This window comes from Chlamydotis macqueenii, chromosome 21 (assembly GCF_036417535.1).
Source record: "Chlamydotis macqueenii isolate bChlMac1 chromosome 21, bChlMac1.mat, whole genome shotgun sequence".
In the NCBI taxonomy this organism is placed as follows: domain Eukaryota; kingdom Metazoa; phylum Chordata; class Aves; order Otidiformes; family Otididae; genus Chlamydotis; species Chlamydotis macqueenii.
The window spans coordinates 9508660-9527787 of NC_141576.1; the positions used below are offsets into that span (position 1 = coordinate 9508660).

Genomic DNA, 19128 nt, shown 5'->3' on the forward strand with positions numbered 1-19128 from the left:
AAGGGGAAACCTGATCCTCAAACTCCAGCGGCTCCCACTCAAAGCACCCAGGGGACCTGGGGGAAGAACAGAGCCAAGAGGAGCAGATGCGCGGGAGGTTTTGTGCACACTTACTGTGTCGTGTTGTGGCTACCCAGGAGGTTTTAAGTGCAAACTTCATGCTGACGGTCTCTACTCATATTCAGGCTAAAGCAGTAAGACACAGGGATGATCAGTGCTCTGATGTGGCTACGTCTTGATGCTGTGAACGCGAACAAAGAGCATCAGAGCATCTAATGAACGAGTTTCGCCTCCAAGCCTGTTTTTATCCTGAAATCTTGAGAAAGAGATGAGAAGCTTTCCCATCTTCCCAGCAAAAGTGAGTGGAGCATGACTGCAGGGAGACAAAAACACTAAGAAACAAGCCCTGGGGAGTTTTACCCCGCCCCCCCCCCCCAGCGGAAGGGTGGACGCGGGGCCAGCCGCACGGCGAGCCTTTTTGCAGCAAACAGGAAAAGCGGAGCCGCAAGTCTCCTGAACTCCCCTGGTATCAGAATAGGATATCACGGCTCAGCAGTGGGAAAACACACTGAGTCAAGGGGGTTCCTGGGGTCTTCCCAGCTCGCTCGACTTCCCAGGTAGCTGTAGGGAAGATGGTAGCAAAGGGGAGGATTGCGCTTGGCTAAGGAGGATAAAGCAGAAACGAAAGGGAGGATGGCCAGACCCTGTAAGACTTCAGCCAGCATTCCTCTCCCTGCAAAGACCTCATCTGTATATTGTAATTCCGTACTTTACAAGCACAGTAAAAGGCTTGGTTTTATAAAGAAAAGCCTTCTACCTCTGTCAGCACAGGCAAAACTACCATCATTTTTCCCCCGATTTAAAAAAGGTATTTCCCAGTTTAGCGTACGGCTCTGGCAGGCAGAGGCCAAGTGCAGGGCTCCTGAGGAATGTAAACGAACAAATACAGGAAGGGAGAAAGTCTGCAGAAACACACGGTCTGAAATAGCACAGGCAGGCCAGAAGGATAACTGCCTGGGGATAAGCTCTCAATTCTGCCTCCAAACTATCCGCTGCAGCCCGAGGGTGACACGAACAGGGGATACAGACGACGGTAAAGGGCCTGGGTAGGCGCTGATGGCCCAGGCAGCCTCTCCCAGGACCTGCCAGTGGTTTTCATCGCACAGAGACAGAAGGGAGCTCATCAAGAGTGTTTCACAGACCTGCACGGGAATAGGACAAACCTGCCCTGCCACCAGCGCAGCAGATCCAGGGCCAAACCCCGGGTTAGCCAACGCCAGGCGTCAGCAAGCCCACGCCAAAGCCCTCACCGCGGGAACCCCTGCATTACCCATTGCATTAAGCGTTTAAATGGGTTCTGGTTTCCTTCCCGGCTGTTCCAGCTGCACCAGAGCTCGTTTCTGGGCAGCACCAGAGGAATATTGCCACCAAAGTCCCTGCACGAGCGGGGGCTGCAGCTTGAGTTCCAGAGGAGCTGAGACTAACCCTCGCCTCTAGCTGGGTAAACAGACTCCCGTGTAAGCCACCTCCAGTCCTCCATCAGGCTCTCCCCCACACGTAGGCTAAAAGTCAAAGAAGTGCCCGGATTAATTATGCAAATAAAGGCAAAGAAAGCATCCCCAACACACGGAGAAAGGACCACCTACCCCAGAACAACACTGCAGGCTTCCCACATAATACGGGCCATTAATTACCGCTCCCCTCCTGCTCCAGCAAGACTCCTATGTGGGAGTGAAGGAGGTGGAAAGCAGCTCCAAAGCGGCCAGAAGAGCTTGAGGGAGAGAGTTTAGAGGCATTCCTGCTCACGTTCCTAAAATAGAGATCCTGCTGCCTTACACCCTCCTCTGTAGAGCACTAAGCCTCACTAGTAAAAAGCGCAACATAAAAGCGAGGCAGTAACTCTCTCGTCCTGCTCCAGCCCAATAAGTAGAAAGTCAATGCCATTGTTTCAGATATAAGCAAATAAATACTTTGAAACCTCAAAAATTAGGGTTTTTTGAAGCAATTATCTCCCTCCTCTGTCTCTGACACTAAAGAAACACAGGCCAATTATTTCTTTGAAGGCTAAATATTTACTCCTAGATGAAATGCAGCAGCTCAGGCAGGAGATGAATTATCCAGCTCTGATGTCATCTGATGCCTGCGAGTAAGAAAACACAAATGAAAACAGGTATGAACAAACAACAACAAAGGGGTTTTTTTTCTCCTGGAAAAGCCCTTAGAGAGGGCAAGGGGATGAAGCTGTTTCAGCTCACCTGAGCTGTGTCTGAGGCATTTAGCGTGGCCCTGGCACCACGTTCCCGGTCCCTTTAGGCAGACCTACCCAGGTCTCATTAGACAAGGTGTCCATGCTCAATTAGGGCACGAGTAGAGCACGATCAAACCTCTCCAAGCAAGAACCAGCCTCATGGAAAACCACTGTCTTACTCTGGAGCAAGACCTACCCTACAGAGTGCGTAGGGCCAGGTGTGGGAACTCCTCCTCAACCTCCATGAGCAATTAGCCTGCACACACATTGAGCATTAATCAATCAATGTCAGCTCTCCCTTAAAAAAAAAAATCCCTCCTGCCTTATTTACGTCTGACTCTAGAGCTTCAAAGCGCTCTGCTTTTGCCCCCTCCAGTCACTATTCTTTCCCAGGCGGCGGGTGCCAACCCTCTGGTTAAGGGCACCAAAAAAAAAAAAAAAAGCAGCTACGTATAAGAAACCACCACCGGCAGAAGCATGGGGTGACTCATCTCCTCTGAAGACCGAGGAACAAGAGCGCTCTCTGTTCGGTGAGACTGCCTGAAGTTTCAGTTGCGATCCCATCTCGCTACATGCGCTCGTGACAGCATGCAGAAATATTTCCTCGGGGGATCTTCCCATGGGACTTAACTCTGACACATATTCCCACAGGACTCGTTCTTTTCAAAGTGTTATTTGTTAGTAAGGCAGTGGGAATCTGACTTTGCGAAATACCAAGAGTGACTGAGGTGCGGAGCTGGGTGCCGGCGGCTGGACTCGTTAACGCGCCTGCAAGTCGTGCCCCGCATTCAATCCAACGGAAGAACTCGCCGGGCCACAAGAATAGATGTCCTGGGTCAGAGCAGAGGTCTGCATTGCCCGGTATCCTGTTTATGCTCCCCGTGGCCTCTCCTCCACCCCTGAGCAGAGGCAGAGGCTACGGCAGGGAAGGAGGAAGAGCAAGAGCCTGCTTCCACATATGCATAGACTGCAGTTTGTTTTCTTTCTCCATTTTAAGCGTATGACGATTGTTTAATTCTCACCTGCAGGCACCACAGAGTGGATGTGCAGATGCAAAAATCAAATCAAAATATTAAGGGTTGCACAGATTGACATCCAGCGAGTGGTCATCAATCACCAAGTTACACATTAACATTTGAAAGTGACATACAACCAATTCCCAAACAACAGTACGCAGAAACATCTGGATTTTGGAGGACTTCATGAAAAGTGTCAGACAAAACACAACTTTAAACAACTGAGCAATCCACAATACTCAGAGCACGCGAAGCAGGGTCAGAGGGAGCCTGCACCCCAGCAGACAAGTCAGTGAGGAGCGCTTGGTGGATGCTGAGCTCCCTTTCTTCTTCCTACTCCTCATCAAATGTAAAGCTTTTGCTGAAAGGTAACTTAATGCTGACTTCCTCCCTCTTCCTCCTTTTCCTTTTGTTCTTTCCTCTCTTCATCAAAATGGAAAGCTTTTGCCGAAATGGCCAGCTTAATACTGACTACCCGCCTCCCAAGAGCTTCCCCCAATTCTTCTGCATTTCTCAAAGTTATTTTAGTCAAATTCATAAAAATAAGGGAAACAAACGTGCCGTGTGTGTGACATTTTGAGTACAAAAACCAGTGTGGGAAACCAGTTGTGGTGTTTTCCTGCTCTGCTGGGAGCATGTGGACCGCAGGAATGTACCTGTTTTCCCACGCTCTCCCGGTTGCTGCGGGTAGCCCGCATGGGCATGTCTCCTCCACTCCCCAAAATACCTGAAGTGGCAGCTACCAAAGTTATTAAAAAAAAAAAAAAAATCTCAGCTTTGGGATGACAACTTTTATCAACACAAGCTCTTGTGACTGCAGGAAAGTGTCACTCATCCTGTGTGGCATGAAGCAGCCCTGGGCAACTGCTCCAGGCAAAGAGAAAGAGCCCAGCGCAGTGCTGCAGGCACGAGGACACGCAAAAAACCCACGGATATAACCTGAAAACCGGTCAGATAATGATAAAACACGTGTGGAAATACAGAATCAGACCAGCCAGCCCCAGGGACAAGGTGAGTTTTGATGAAGCGGGGCGGAGTCGCACATCCGGCAGCCCTCACCTGACGCCAGGGGCCGGATCCACTCCTTGCTGTTCAGGTCAAGTCTCCAGAGGTCGTTGAAGGCGGCGTTGCAGCTGCTCTGCGTGCAGCCGCCAAACACGTACATCGACTGGTTAGCATCGTAGTAACACGCACCTAGAATAAAAAAACCACACGCACAGATTAGCCAGCTCTCTGACCATGTTTTTGGGCGAAAAAAGAAAACATTTTCTGCGGTTTCAGATGAGAGAGAAGCAGACCAGTTGCTCCAGCTTCAGTAAAACCACGGGCCAGCTCAGGGGTATCCCTGACCAGCGTAAACCTCCAGCAAGAACCCTCCGAGCCGATTATCCCCTCAAGCAGAGCTGCTCCTGAAAGTGCAAAGAAAGCTGTCTGAGAAGCTTGTAGTTAATTAGATCAGCTATGATTAACGCATTCGGCGCACGTCCCTTCTCTAAGCTAGCCCATGTGGTTTATAGGGTCGCCAAATGAGACTAAGAAACCGTCCCACGTACCCAAACCTCTCTCTTTCCAAAGCTGACAGCATTTTACCCTATCTCATCACAGAAAAGCTCCACTGGAACACACAGATCTTGTGCGAGCATCCCCTTTGGTCCTCATGGGAAAGGACTAGGCAGCGAGAAGGGTAATGGGGAGGGAACACGACGCTTGACAACTGCTCAAAGATACCCAGGGAAATAAAGTTTCTGGCCTCAAACCAAGCTCCGCAGCAAAAAAAAAAATATGCAAGCGTCTGCGTTTGGCAGCTAGCATCCCACGGCACCGAGGCACCTCTGACAAGAAGGAAATTAAACACAGGATACAGCAGAGAGGACTTGCTCAGCTTGGAGGATGGGCAAGACTCAAACGTGCTCAGAAAGTTAAACTCCTGCAGTTATGAAGAGGATTTCCCCACTTCTGCATCTCCCTCCTCAAACACAACGAGCCTCGGACTTTGTACGACTCCTCGCCTTTTATGTTCGTGAGATCCCTGCGAGGCAGCAGCACCTCTTCCACATCTTGCCTAGATCACTAGAAACAGGACAAGTGTCTGATAGCGACGCCAGAAGAGCAAGCTTTGACAGCAAGCTTTGGCAGACGATCCCACACCAGTTCCGGAGTTTGCAAGCCATGGACGGAGGAGGGAAGGCGACTTCAGCTCCTGGGCTGGTCTGGGTGATCAGGCAGCAGGCTCTTCTACATCCCCACTTTCCAATCGGCCGGGCACTGCCTGCACCGCTGACTTGCATGCGACAGCAACGTGACTGAAATTCAGTCCTCCCTTGACCCGACGTAGCCTGAAAAATCTCAATTCTTGGGTTTTCCGTAAAATTCTTCCCTTTCTTCCCCCAGAGCCTTGATGAAAAGTGTACAGTGTGGCTGGCAGGAAGGGCAACCTTGTTTCTGAAGCCTCGATCTGTCTGTCAGAGCGTTGCTCTGTTTGTTACTGCATCTCCCAGGACAGATTCAACGGTCTCCAGACACCGGGAATTCAGCAGCACACATACAGACAGTCCCAAAACACTAAACCTTGCATGCAGCCCCTTCGCAGCAGCCAGGGGAGCAGTGGGCTTCGACCTGGATACCTACCCACTTGCCTATATTTCGATAAAGCCAGAAGTACCCAATTTCCTTCCAAAAAGGGACCAGACATCACCCTGGCACTTGTCTCAGAGGACTCACTGCCTGAATCCCACTCGGAACTGAAGCATCTCTCTGTAAAGTCCAACTTCATGCACAACTGCCCTCCAAAAGAGTAATAAAAATCCAGTATCAACCCTCTCATCATGAGCAAGACCTGTCCAACGATTCTTTGAGTGTTTATAAAATATAGTAGGGGAGAAACCACAGTAAATCACATCCACGCACACATACGCCAGCACGCAGTAGAAAGCCACAGTGTTTTATGCTCTGGGAACGCTGAAGGGCACCAGCCGGGGCTTGGAGGCAGCAGAAGTCATCGCCCTTGCGACAACAAGCCATGTATTGCCCGACAAGAAAAGCAAGAGGAAAAGTCAGAGTTCAGGTGAGGAGCCCACGGCGCGGGGCAGCATCTGGCCCTGGGTCAGAGACCGAGGTGAGAAGCACTGGTGATGACGCGGGAGCGCCTCTGGCAGAGCATCTCCGGTTTGACGACCATGTGCCATCCTAAATAACCAGCACCAGGGAAGCGCCAAGACGAAGGATCAGCGCACAATACAGTGGCTTTGATAAGAAGCACTGGTATTTATTCTGTGCCGAAGCAGAAGTGGAGATAGACACATGGCAAGGGTGCGAGTCGCACCGTCCCTGCCCTCTCTCTCCATCATGTGTTGTACACAGCTGGACACCAGTTAAAATAAAAATGGATGCAATGAGCTGACCTGACGGGACACAGGACTGCTCCAGAGCTTGTACTGACATGGAGGCTTTTTTCTCTTTGAAACAGCATCCATAAGAGAAAGAAAAAAAAAAAAAAAAAAAAAAATCTGAAAAAGGAGCATCTGGAGTGAAGGGCCAGTAACCTGCTTTTCGTAGCAAGAGAACGGGATTCAGAGCAAATCCCCACGAGAAGCCGGCCCTGCTATCAGCTTTGCTCCAGACCAGTACAAGCACGTCCCTGCTTTCCACTGATCCGGCCCCGCAGCCCTGATTTTGCAGGCTGGAAGCAGCGTGAAAGAGCCCTTTAACGCAGCCCACCTGTACGTACGCCAGCGATATCCATCTCGCCGCTCCGAATGAATCACAACGCTGTAAACCGGAGCATTCAAGCACCCGCGGCCAATACCGTGGCTCAGCGGGGGACGCGACGACACTCGGTGGCCTTTGCCGAGTGTCCCATTGTCTGACCTGGGCCTTGTTTTGCAGATGCCCTACTGAAAAGCCAGCAGCCTTCACGCCCTTGGCTTTTCGTGACACATCCGGGGCGCTTTGCTGACCACACAGTGGGAATGGGAGAGCCGGAGACAGGGGATGTGCTCGGAGGGCGAGACCGCCCAGCCCTCTCCCTGGCACACATCCGCACAACTGAACTGTCTTCACCCCAACCCACGCCCTGCCAAGCAGCGCAACACGACCTACGCACCACGGCACGCTGCTCCGGAGCTCTGTCCGGGGAGGAGGACATATAAAAAGCGGTGTAGCGGATTCACCTGGGATGGGATTGAGGAAGAAAGAATGATTTTATATAAGCATTTTACGGCTTTACCTACTCCTTAAGATTCAACCCGGTATCGTTTTTACACGGGAAGATCCCCTGTAGGCTGCAAGGTCACCTCCACCGGCCAGCGCTTCGCAGTACGTGCAATTAAAACCTGGTGCAAAGCAACGCTGTGGTTTTTCTACTTTAACCTTTCTTGAAGGGTTTCGTTTCCTCAGAAACTTAACCACTACCTCCAGCATGACAGGTTGAGAGCCTCCTCCCCACGTCAAACCCTTGGCAAGCGCGGCTTTCACGCCGCGGCGCAGCTCATTTATTATTTTGGAGGGGAGGTGGCAGCATTCTTCTCCTCTATTTGGATTTAAAAGCCAGGCCAGCCAGACAGGCACCATGACGTCCACACGGCATGTATTTTAATCCTAGACCAAAATAATTTAAACTGTGCTTTCCTGATTCTTCTTAGCAAGCCATTTAAAGCTTCTGAAGCAGAGGACAACAGATTGGTTTGGAGGAAAAAAAAAAAAGGGAAAATAAAAAATACACAAGTGAAAACTCCAGTTTATACCAGCCTTGCAAGGGTGTAGAACAAATCAAGGAAGCAGGGTGCAAGTCCCTGGTGCCTTTAGCTCTTTTTTTGGGTGGAAAACCAGCAGCTGGGGATCACTGGATGGAATTTGGAGTTTGTTTTTGTTCTAAAGCACTGAAGTCCTGGTAAAATTCAGTGTGTCCCAGAGTTTTAGTGTTACAGAGATGGTATAACTATGTAACCGGAAGTGAAGAGAATAAATATTTCTGATGTTTGAGGACGCTGATACCCAAACAGACCGCAAAGCCAGCTTGTTTTGAACACACTCCTGTTTCCCCTCCGCTCTGCTGAGCAAAACATCAGAAACTTTCACCCGGAGCGCAAAATAACCAAACTAAAGATCAACTGGGAAGGGAAAACTGAATACAAATACGTGCCCTTCGCAATAATTAAAGGGCATTGAATTTTTAAACTTTGATTGCATCAAGTAAAGTCACCTATCCAAGTTTAAAGGTCACATTCCCCATCAGAGAGGGGGGGAAAAGTCAGCTTGGTGATGGAAATCCCATTGTGGCTTGGCTGGAAACAGCACCGCAGCTCAAGGCTGACAGCTCTTGGTGCTGGCGTTCCCAGGAGCACCTTGACCAGCCCACGCCGCAAGAATTGTACGTTGGGCTGCTGGCAGCGCTTCCTCCAACGCGGGGCTGGGTTTTGGAGGTAACCTCTCCGCTCCCATAACGGCGCTCGGCACAAGAGCCAGCAGGACGGCGGCGCCGAGGAGGCAGGGCTGCAGATGAAAGCACCCGGTCCTGCTGGCTGGCACAGATGTTTACACCAACTACGCCGCAAGTTGCGGCATGATAAAAATGCTCCAGATCTCAGAAAACACAGCTCTGCTGCTGCCTCCGCATCTCTGGGGTGGAAAAAAAGTTCCATATCTACCCCTTTATTCTCTAAAACCAGTACTTTTCAGCTCCCTGCAGTCCAGGGACTCAGCGCAGCGATATACTGAGCAAAGCTGGGCGATACGAAGAGCTGTAGCTCCGGTTGAAAAGCAGCCCATTCTGTAAAACAAACAACATTCCAGCTTCTACCTCTCCCTCGCCTCTCAGGGTAAAGCTACGGAATTGCTTTCATTAGTCATCACATTGGTGCCACGCTCTCCAGACTGCACGGAAAAAAAAATAATCAGTATTTAAAATTAGTCACTCTGCCATCAAAGGATCAATATTTCTGGCGCAACAGTCGGCATTCCTCTGCTGCTTTTCCGTTTCTGCATTCCTGCACCTTCTGACATCGCTTTCTGATTGCGGCCAGTTATTTAACCGCGTGAGTCATTGCCCTGCTATGGTGTTTGTAGGCTCATGCGTTCGGGATAAAAAAGAATGAGATGACTACTGCAAACATTATACCTGCTGTTCAGCTCTAAAACCTATGCGTGAAGTATTTCTTCCTTTATGTTTTTATCTAAATAACAGCATCACTGATACCGTACAATGTTCTGCAGCTTCAGTCAAATCCTTTGGAAAAGCTCCAGCCCATCCATAAAGTTTGTTATCAGCTGTCTGATCAAAGCCTCGCCAACACTCCCTCCCCGTGCGACAGCAGTAACTTCATTAATTATTCCTTATCAAACGGTTTTTCTCTTACTCCTTTCAGAATTGATGGAAGACATTGTGACCTCGAACTATTTTAAATTCTCTCGCTTGTCCTTTTATGCTCCATACAAGAACTTCTGGGATATTTCTAATAAATCTTGGAAGAGAGACAGCTCTAGCCACTTTGATACCACATACCGCTGCCTGTCAACTCCACATGCCTCGTGCCTTATAGATGACGTCTTTCTACAAAAGCTGGCAAATTACTCACCCCTAAAAAAGGGTTTGTGAGTCCTCCCTCGTGCCCTCCTTCCCAGACCTCCTTACTTCACCTTGGCTCACTATATCCTAGTATTTTAGGGCGTAGATTTAGAGACTGAGCTTGAATTTCTGCAATTAACTTGCAGCTTCGGTTTAATATTAGAATTCACTCTCAAAAACACAGTGCTCTTGCAGGAAAAGCTGATCTGGAAAACTGCTTAAAAAAAAATAAATCAGTTTAAGTCAGCAAACAAGTTAATCCAGATTAGCTTTCTGCACATCAAGTGCATTAATAACACTTCTGTAGTGACTGAGGGCTGACCAGAGCCAGGACACCGTCAAATAGCGAGGCTAATACAGATTACGCGCTCTGAGGGCAGCGGCTTTAGTGAGGGAACTCACTTTGGACCGAGCCTAACAGCGGCACGCGCAGAGGAAGCCCCTGGTGGGAAGCAGGACAAATTAAAGAGCACACAGCAGTCTGTGGTGCAACGCTTGGGCCTTTTTCAGGTAATTTCTAGGCAGCCTTAAAGCTTGCCAGTTGCAAAAAGGCTGCAAAAATTGAGGGGAAAATACGTGCAAATCTAGAAGTCATTAATAAACACTTTACTAACACAGCCGCTTAAAAAGGAGCGATGAATGGTGGTGCCTTTTTTATTATTTAGGAGGACAAGGCAATCTTCGAAGAGGATAATGACTTCACCAGAGCTTCCTGCAGTGTCTCCTAGACTTGCCTTGGCAGAAGGCTGCGCATGGGTTGCTTCATAAATTATTACTTGGGAATATGAAAATTTTATGCCTCCTTGCTCTTGGAATCACACTGCTTACACCATGTGTATTTACCTTTGGAAAAAAAGAAATTTGCTCCCTTCCCAGAGGGCTCAGACCCAGCGACGAAGCCACAAGGACTGAATTTTTGTCATATCTGACTCTGTCGCCTGGCAGAGCAGGCTGAGGCAGCTTGATGCTGCTGCAGTACAAATAACAAGTTTTACTTAAGCATCCTTCCCTCCACAGGAATGCTTTTTCTGTTCTCTTCCAGAAACTTGGAAGCAGGGCAAAAATTCACCCCCTACATGAAGCGGCATTGTCGACTGAATCGCTTACCGCCACCAGCAGATATGCTTGCCTCAGTGCTTCTCACGTGCACCTTCATGTCTTATTTTGAAGCGAGCCACGCTTACCCTCCACCAGATTGTATTACTCACAGGTGTAGAAGATGATCTGCTGTAAAAACAGCCAGCAGACATCCGAGTGCTGTGGGCAGGCAAACTCACTGGCTTGGAGAGCCACCACGCTCAAGTCCCTACCCAGTGAGATTTCTACTGAAGGGGACGCAAAGCTCAGCTCAAAGGGGAGCTGCGGAAAAGTCTGCACAGAAGATCTGCAAACCCAGAAAGCAAAAATCCCACCCTAGCTCCATTAACGCTTCCTAAGAGCGACGAGCCAACAACCACGACAAGCAGCTACTGAATCCTTGTGCAAAGCGCTCGTGTTGGCAAAGCCGTGTGTCACGCCAACCGGCTGAAACTCTGCTGCGGCGACAGGCACGTGCAGCACTGCGATGCCGAGCGACGCAGCGCAAACCACCCCAGGTCCCCCTTGCAAATCAGGGCGAGCAGAGCTTTTCCCAGCAGCTACTTACTGTGCGAGAAGCGTTGCGTGATGGGGGTGCCCGGGTAGGGGTAAGTGCGACTCTCCCACTGAATATTTCCTTCTTGCACCGCTTTGATAAAGCCGTGATAACATTGATGGGCCACACCTAGGAAAAGACAAGACATCAGCAAAATCTGGGGCACGTTAGGAACGAACCATGCCTGCACAGTTGCACAAGCAGCACAACAGCAATTATAAAGAACTCTGGTATTTAGATTATAAATACACTGGTGGAAATTCAGAGGATTAAAGAGAATAAAGAACAGGGACTCCGCAAACGTGGAAATCAGCAGCGTTCACAGAACTGTTTCACTGCATTTCCGATAGCCGTCAGCTCTAGCCTGGTAAAGCAAGGCCTTTGTGAAAGGGAAGCACGTGTGGTGCCTCCACGGAGCCGGCTTTCAGCCTTCTCTGCTGCACCGCAAGCCCGCTGTCCTCTAATCACACCTCCAGAGGAGCAGCTGTCCTTCTCTTCATGGACCTCAGAGGACAAATAAAGTGCCATAATGAATTTTTAAGAGCGTGCATGCAGCTACTGCGCAAGAATCTAAAATAAATAGAAGAGGAGAGACCAGTGATAAAAGTCAGTATGTCTTAGGAGAAAATATTCCTCCTTAGCCGCACGAGAGAGAGGATCCGGCCAACAACAGCTCCTCTGTGGAGCAGGCCAGCCCCAGAGCTGCAATTAATTCTGTGCATGGAGTACATGTGTCTGTGTGTGTGCTGAGAGCAGCCAGAGACTGCTCCCCGTGGGAGGAAAAGGGTCTGGCGAGGATTTACGACCGCAGCAGCTCAGCAGATGCTTGGTGGCATTGCTATGTTACAACAGCCCTCGCACTGAGGAGGCCACAACCTGCCAAGATTTTTTTCCCCCAAGAATTTGCTTACTGGAAGCCCTGTGTCGTAGCACATTAGGCCCTCCCTCACTAACAAAACCATGACACCCTGTGCCAGGAACAACCTCAGCAAGAAATCACACTCTGGGATATAAAGCAGGAAGTTAAAAAAAAAAAAAATTATTAAAAAAATGAAGCCTGAGGTCCTCACACAGCTGGTCCCCAAGAGTCACTGGGAAACGTAATCCGAACGATAGGATTTCACAGATGTATCCTGGCAAACAGGAAAAATTACCCAGCAGAAAACAAGTGTTTACCTCAAATGACCTCTCTGTTTGTGGCAAGTAGGTTAGCAATTACATTGCCTTTTTTTTTTGCCGCAAAAATGGCACAGCTGCCCAGCACCACTCATCCCCTGAGACCCAGACAACTCCTTCCAATGCCACGCTGCGCCCTGGGCTGCTCATCCCTCCGCTCCGCTCCAGGGATGTTTCCCGCAGTCTCTTTTGGGGTGAATCACCAGGTGCTTGCTCATTGCAGCTGCATCCTATGCATCTCTGAAGGCCACTCCAGGAACAAGCACGCGTGAGAAAGTGCACCCAAGCAGCAACTCAAGAACCATGGACGCTTGAGAAACCTTTCAACAGCAGTGCGGGCTGCTGCTGACCCGAAATTATGCAAAAAAAGAGTAATTTTGTGCAATGAATTCTGAAGCGGCTGTGTTTTTTTTAACCTCCAGCCTGTTAAACTCCGGGCAAGGCAGAAAACGCCTGGAATCTGAGGAATGCTTTCACATGTGCAGAGAAGTCCACAAATTAGACATCACCCCACACGCCTGCCAAAGGCGTTTCTCACCTGACAGCCATTTCGCCTTTTCCAGAAGAAACTAGTTACCCTTGTGCAGCAGCGTGCCTCATTTCCTACAGATTTAACTGTGGCCTCCTCTTCCACCGCCACCTTCTTAATGAAGCTTGCAATCAAACCGCACGTCCCCAATGGACATGTAACGGAAATCGTGCAAGGTATTTAAAAAAATACCGAAGCAGATGGCTTTGCTCGTATTCTTGCCCAAACTTTCCCAACCTATTTGTCGTATCATACGTATCCAGCGTTAAAATATCCCCGTAAGGCTTCAGAACTAATGCTGCACGGAGGCAAAGCGAAGTATCTGTATCTCAGGGCTATCCTTTCAGGAAGCCTGAATATGTAGATCTGTATTAATGCAGATTTCATAAACCACTTATCTTCAGCAGAGCTGTAAGAACCAGACAGTGTTTTGTTTCCGGGAACATTAATTACGGAGCAAGACGCAAACGAAGCACAATTACAGCCACATTAGACACGGGACTGCTGTGGAGAGGAAGCCTGAACATGAGGTCAACAGCACTGCACAGCAGCAGCGCACGGAGAGCGTTCAAAAGCAATGCGAGCGACCTGCTCTGACGTAGAGGGTTTGGGGTTTTGCACTTTTCTACTTCAAAAGAGGCCGAGGGGCTCAATTCTGCGCCATTATTAGCAATGCCTTGAGCAAGGCAAGTGACTCAATAGCTGTAGCTATTTTTCTGGCATTTTGCAGAAAGCAAATTTCTGAGTTTGAGGGGAAAACAACAGGCGAGGCTAAAACAAAGCAAAGAGCAGCTGGGATACAAATCCACGTTCCCACAATTAAAAAAACGCACTCTCATTACAGCTATTTGTACCTTTGATTAGTCGATACCACTGTTTGCAGACAAGGGCGGCAGTTTTGTGCTCCTGATACGGCGAAAGGAAGGACAGGATATATTCCAAAACCTCTTCTGGGAGCTCCGACATTGATCTGTTATGCCTGGTCTCCTCCACCTCCAGCTCAGCGTGCGGCTCATCATCTTGCTCCATCGTCCCTTCGACCACAGCGTCTTCTGGATCCACAGCCATGAAGCCGTCATCTTCACTGTCCGAGGAACTGGCCATGGCATTCCACTTCACAGCTTCATGGGGGAAAGAGAAAAAAAACCAAACAGTAAGGTCACAAAGGAAATTAATAGCATCAGAAATGCATCTGCAAGCCGTGTATGTCACAGCAAAGGTCTACGTCAAACTCTACCCCTGCGAACTCCCAGCTGAGGATGTGGGTTTTGCGAAGCTTTGAAGCAGGCTGCACATGGTTTAGGAACAAGCCCTTCTACACCAGCGCAGCATTTTCCCAGGCCACTTCTTCATCTCGCTGCTCTCAGCCCTACTGTCGCCTACAGATGGTACCAGAGAGAGCACAGAAAAAAAAACCAAACCCACTGGAGGAACTGCCGCTCTCCAACCCCTGCTCCCTCACCGGGCAGGAGAGGGCATCACGCTGCTGCGCTGCTGACCCTGGCTGGTTTGCACCGCGGGGCCGGGCAGCGACCGGGAGCGGGATCCCCCTGAATCGAGAGCGACCCAAGGCGGGACAGGACAGGATCGAAGCACCAGCTTTGCAGCCCCTCCTCCACTGCGAAACCAGTTTTGCCAGCGAGCCTGCTTCACCCCAAGCAACTTCTCAGCAGCACGCAGGGGGGAAAAAATCCCTGTCCCATCCTCCCTTAACACCTCCCTTTTTTCTTTTTCTTTTTTCTTTTTTTTTTTTTTTTTCTCTTAAATACTTGCACACAGTTCTTACTGGCAGTAGTCGAGGAAAGAAAACCCTCCACAGGATTTACTGCCGATGAAAGGCTAGAATATCAAGTATTTTATCTCCAGCTATTCAGAGCATCTTAAGTATAAGGTAACGCAGCGATGACAGAAATACATCATGAAATAAATCCACCTTAACGAGCGTCTGCGTCCAATCCTGCCAGTTGGCAGGGTCTGCAGTTAAACCCATGCCTGTCGCTGCAAAACAAAGCCCTGGACCCTATTTCCTAGGAAGCAGCCGATCTGTTTTGGAGGGAGTGGTGACAGTTTTGCCTTCCAGTGCCACCAGAAGAAGACCAAGGGATGCAACTGCTCCACAATTACACCTGCACCAGTAGCTCAAACCAACGTAACAACTCATGAGGACAACACAGGGGCTTTCTTTTCCAAAAACTGCAACCACAAATTCCCTTTTTACCCTTTCCCAGCACAGCAGGTTGTAACGAAGCACCCAAACCAGGGCAAGCTCTCAGCTCTCACATCGCTCAGTGTGAGTTCCTCCTGACTCCAGGAGGCAGAGGCTGCCCAGCCATCCCCAGGTCCCAGAACAACCGGGATGATGGGATGCGGGTCACAGTCCACAGAACAAATCCCACCTGCAGCAAGCCCGGGAAGCAAACCCGCTCCTCCAGAGGGAAGACAAGACATGGCTTTTTGCCCAATGTATACAAATACCTTAAATACAAATATCTTGTCCCACGCTGGTCATAAAATACAGTATCATATTTTTACCAAACTCTTAGTGTTGCAGAAAATATGGCTGGAAGGAATTCAGGTTACCTAGCTATCAAGAATAAACTAAGCTGTTATAAGCTTCCAGCAATGCAAACTCTACCGTCTTCCCTAGCTAAACCCAGGGTTTTCCCAGCCCGGCATACACCAAGCCGAGGAGCCATGGGAACAGCAGACGGCAGAGATGCAGAGCAGAAAAGCTTGCCATGACAACTAATTCATGCTCAGGAAAATGACGTTCCACAGCATTACTCTCCACTTTTGTCAGGTTCCCTGATGAAGCAGCTTCAGAAAATCCTAGGGGCTGTCAATCTTCGGGAGAAACCACGTCAAAATTAAAGTTACAGTTATCATCCTAACAGATGCTTGGCACGTTTTCCCGCGTCAGAAATCCTTCTTAGAGTCAATGTTATGACAGAGGAAGGCTGAAACCCAAACGCTTTGACATGAGTGCTGCTGCTGCCAGCAAACGGCATTACGCAGCAGATAACACACAAATTCCCAGAGATTAAAAAATGGAAAACTATATTAAAAAAAAAAAAAAAAAGCAGAGCTGCACTAAAAAAAAAATTAGAAAACACAGGGTTGGGTCTTTTCCAAGCCAAAGCATGTATCGCTACGAATAGCATGTGCAGATTTCCATCCTGACACGGCGTGGCAGGAAGCCAGCGGCTCCCGGTACTCCAACCTCGGGATGCGGTTGCCCTTGAGCCGGGGAGGTCGGAGGAAGGAGGGTCGGTCCCTATCTCAGGGCTTGGGAAAATAGAGAGCAGCACATCTACCCAGGTGGAGCAGAAGGCGTTTCACACCCTAAAAGCGTGCCAGAAAAACTAAAGAGAAGTACATTTACATCCCGATCAGGTACAACGGGACACCTGCGGGTGACAATGCCGAACATAAGTCTGGGCTCAACAGGTTCACCCAGGACATCTGTTGTGTTATCAAGGTTTAGAAGCAACGATGATGTGTGTTTCCCAACAGCTTTTATTTATCCTTTAAATAACGTCCAAAGCCTGCTGCAGGAAGTCAGATGAGAAATGCAGGAATGAAAGCCTGCCTAGCAAGGGTTTTTTTTTTTCCCAGTGATTAAATCCCAATTTCAATCCTCTGGAGCAGGCTTGGGAAAAACACAAACCAGCAAGTTAATCACGGGCAGAAACGAGCTTGGGGCTTAGAAAAGCATCTCTAAGGCCCGTTTTCAAAAGGCAGGAGGAGCAGGGAAACCCCTCGATGCCTCCCAACAGCACGTGCTTGGCAGATCTGGGGATGGAGAAGCTGCTGAATTGTCTGATCTTACCAGGCCACTTGATAATATTATAAATACTCAAATGCAGCTACTTTGCTAGATCCTTGTTTTCTAAACGTTTAAGCATTAAAAAAATCACCATCCTCCAAGTTTGTACACCCACGCAGTGTTATTTTTTCTTAAGGAAAACAAGACCAGCAATAAACTCAGCTCCCAAAAGGCAAGTCGCTGTCAAAATAACCCCTCAAGCCCGACCTGCCGCGGATGCAGACTTTGCTCTTACAGCACAAAAACGGCGGGCTGGGAACAACCACCAGTTAAAACATTCCAGCCAGCTCCCATCACCAATTATTCAGCAGATCCACAGGACAAAATCCCATGCCAGTGTTTGTACCAGTTATCTGATGAGCAGAACGGAGCGCTTCTGTCCCATCTGCATTTAAGGGTGGGACGCAGTAGGTGCTTTCTCACTCATCCTGGCTCTCCAGGTGCTCTCTGCTTGCACCAAGCCGGGCTTCAGCTTGTGAAATTAATCTCCAAGCACTCAAAAAGCCGCAGTAAAGCTATTTAAGCAGTCATGTCTCGTCCAAAAGTAGGTGCAATTCAATTAACTTGCTGGGACGGATCCAGGAGTCCCTTTCTGCTCGGACCGATCACGGTGGAGGCCAACACAAGCCCCTTGAAGCATCATATTATATTTTACACCCTACAGCCCTCTTGCTCTTGGAGAATTGCCTTTATATTCCAGCAGCAGAAACATTTTACAGTGTTCAGAAACTAGCCTAAAGCCCTAGCAAGAAGGAATCGCAGCTGCTTAAACTAACACGTAAAGAAGCGCTACAAGGGCAATCAAAAGAGAGCTCTGCCAGCACTGATCAAATTTGCCCGGCCCTTCCTAAAAGTTGTGTGTCTGCCAGTTGGCAAAACATTTTATAACTCTTTTCCTCCCTTCAGAGCACTTCAGTTTTCCCTCTCTCACCTCCTGAAATTATTTAAGAACCCGCTATTTATTCTGCTAACATAATTATCCACTGCAGTGGAACAAACAGATGAAAAATATTAAACGCAGGCAAAAAAACTCGCCGGGTTTCGCACATCTCGGAGCCCGGTAGCGACATCAGGTAGCCAGCAGCCTGCTCCCGCAAAAGCCCCCTGGACCCAAGAAGGGTATCCTACCTGCAGGCATCTCCCCCGGTCCCACGGACCCCAGTTCACAGGCGTGGGTGGCGTCAGTGGTTCCCATCCTGAGCTACCTCCTCTTCTCCGCAACTCTCAGCTGTTTTAAGCAGTGCTTGAACCCGCAGGGTTTTTGACCTGGCTTTTTTTTTTTTTTAATTTAAAAAAGTCAACAGATTTTAGGGGAAAAAAAAGCCTCCAAGGGAAAGTTCTTGAATGAAAATAAGAGGCTGTGTAATAGTACTGAGTCAGAGCACATTAGTCATAAGGGAATTCTCATTTTCACATGCCACAAAAAATTCTCCCTCCAAACATAATCGTAGAGCCTATGTTCTCACCCGGGGGGGGGGAGGGGAATAAAAATACTCAAGGTGTGTGTGAAAGGACCCAGCCCTGGCTGGCTGGCTGCTTCAGCTGGAAGGAGAAAGGGACTCTGCAGAACAGAATGGTTAATTGCACTTGGCAATCAGGAGCCACGGCGTTAATTTAGGGGTGGAAGACAGCAACTGCCTCTAACTTGCTCCAGACTCTTCTTCATACTTTGCAACTGCTCATTCTGCTTGTCAGCAGCTCCATCCGCACAGCAGGGGAGCACTCAGACACATTTAGACCTTTTCGGCTTATTCTCTTACCCAGTTTTTAAAAAAGCCTATTCCATCAGTCAGACACATTTAATAATAAGTCTTAGGCTGCTTTCCTTGAAAAAAATTCCTGTCTGTATTGGGAAGGAATATTTTTGCACGATATTTTATTGTTCGTCTTGTGCAGCTGTGCCATCAAGGAATTGGACGGCAGCTTCCCACCCTCCAGTTTTTGCTACTCTCAGCTGCCCTGCAGAAGCCGCAAGTCCTTTTCTAGTGATATAAAAGGAAAAATAAAACACTACTTCCCAGGTAGAAGCACATCATTTTATGAAAAAAACAGCACACAGAGGAAAAGGTCTGCAGGAGCCACGGAATTCGGGGTAGGGATAAACACCGACAAGTAAGACAACGTTTCCAGTGCTGCAA

The 19128-nt window shown here is 48.8% G+C and overlaps 1 protein-coding gene across 1 annotated transcript in view; it reads right to left on the bottom strand.

Moving 5' to 3' along the window:
• Positions 1-19128, bottom strand: part of FBXO42 (F-box protein 42) — a 49000-nt gene that overhangs the window by 18415 nt on the left and 11457 nt on the right. Inside the window, exons 2-4 of the mRNA XM_086764591.1 lie at positions 14019-14285; positions 11472-11588; positions 4324-4458 (exon numbers count right to left, since the gene is read on the bottom strand). Coding sequence (XP_086620717.1) covers positions 4324-4458; positions 11472-11588; positions 14019-14268 — 502 coding nt within the window. The 5' untranslated portion in view covers positions 14269-14285. The remainder of the gene's footprint in view (positions 1-4323; positions 4459-11471; positions 11589-14018; positions 14286-19128) is intronic.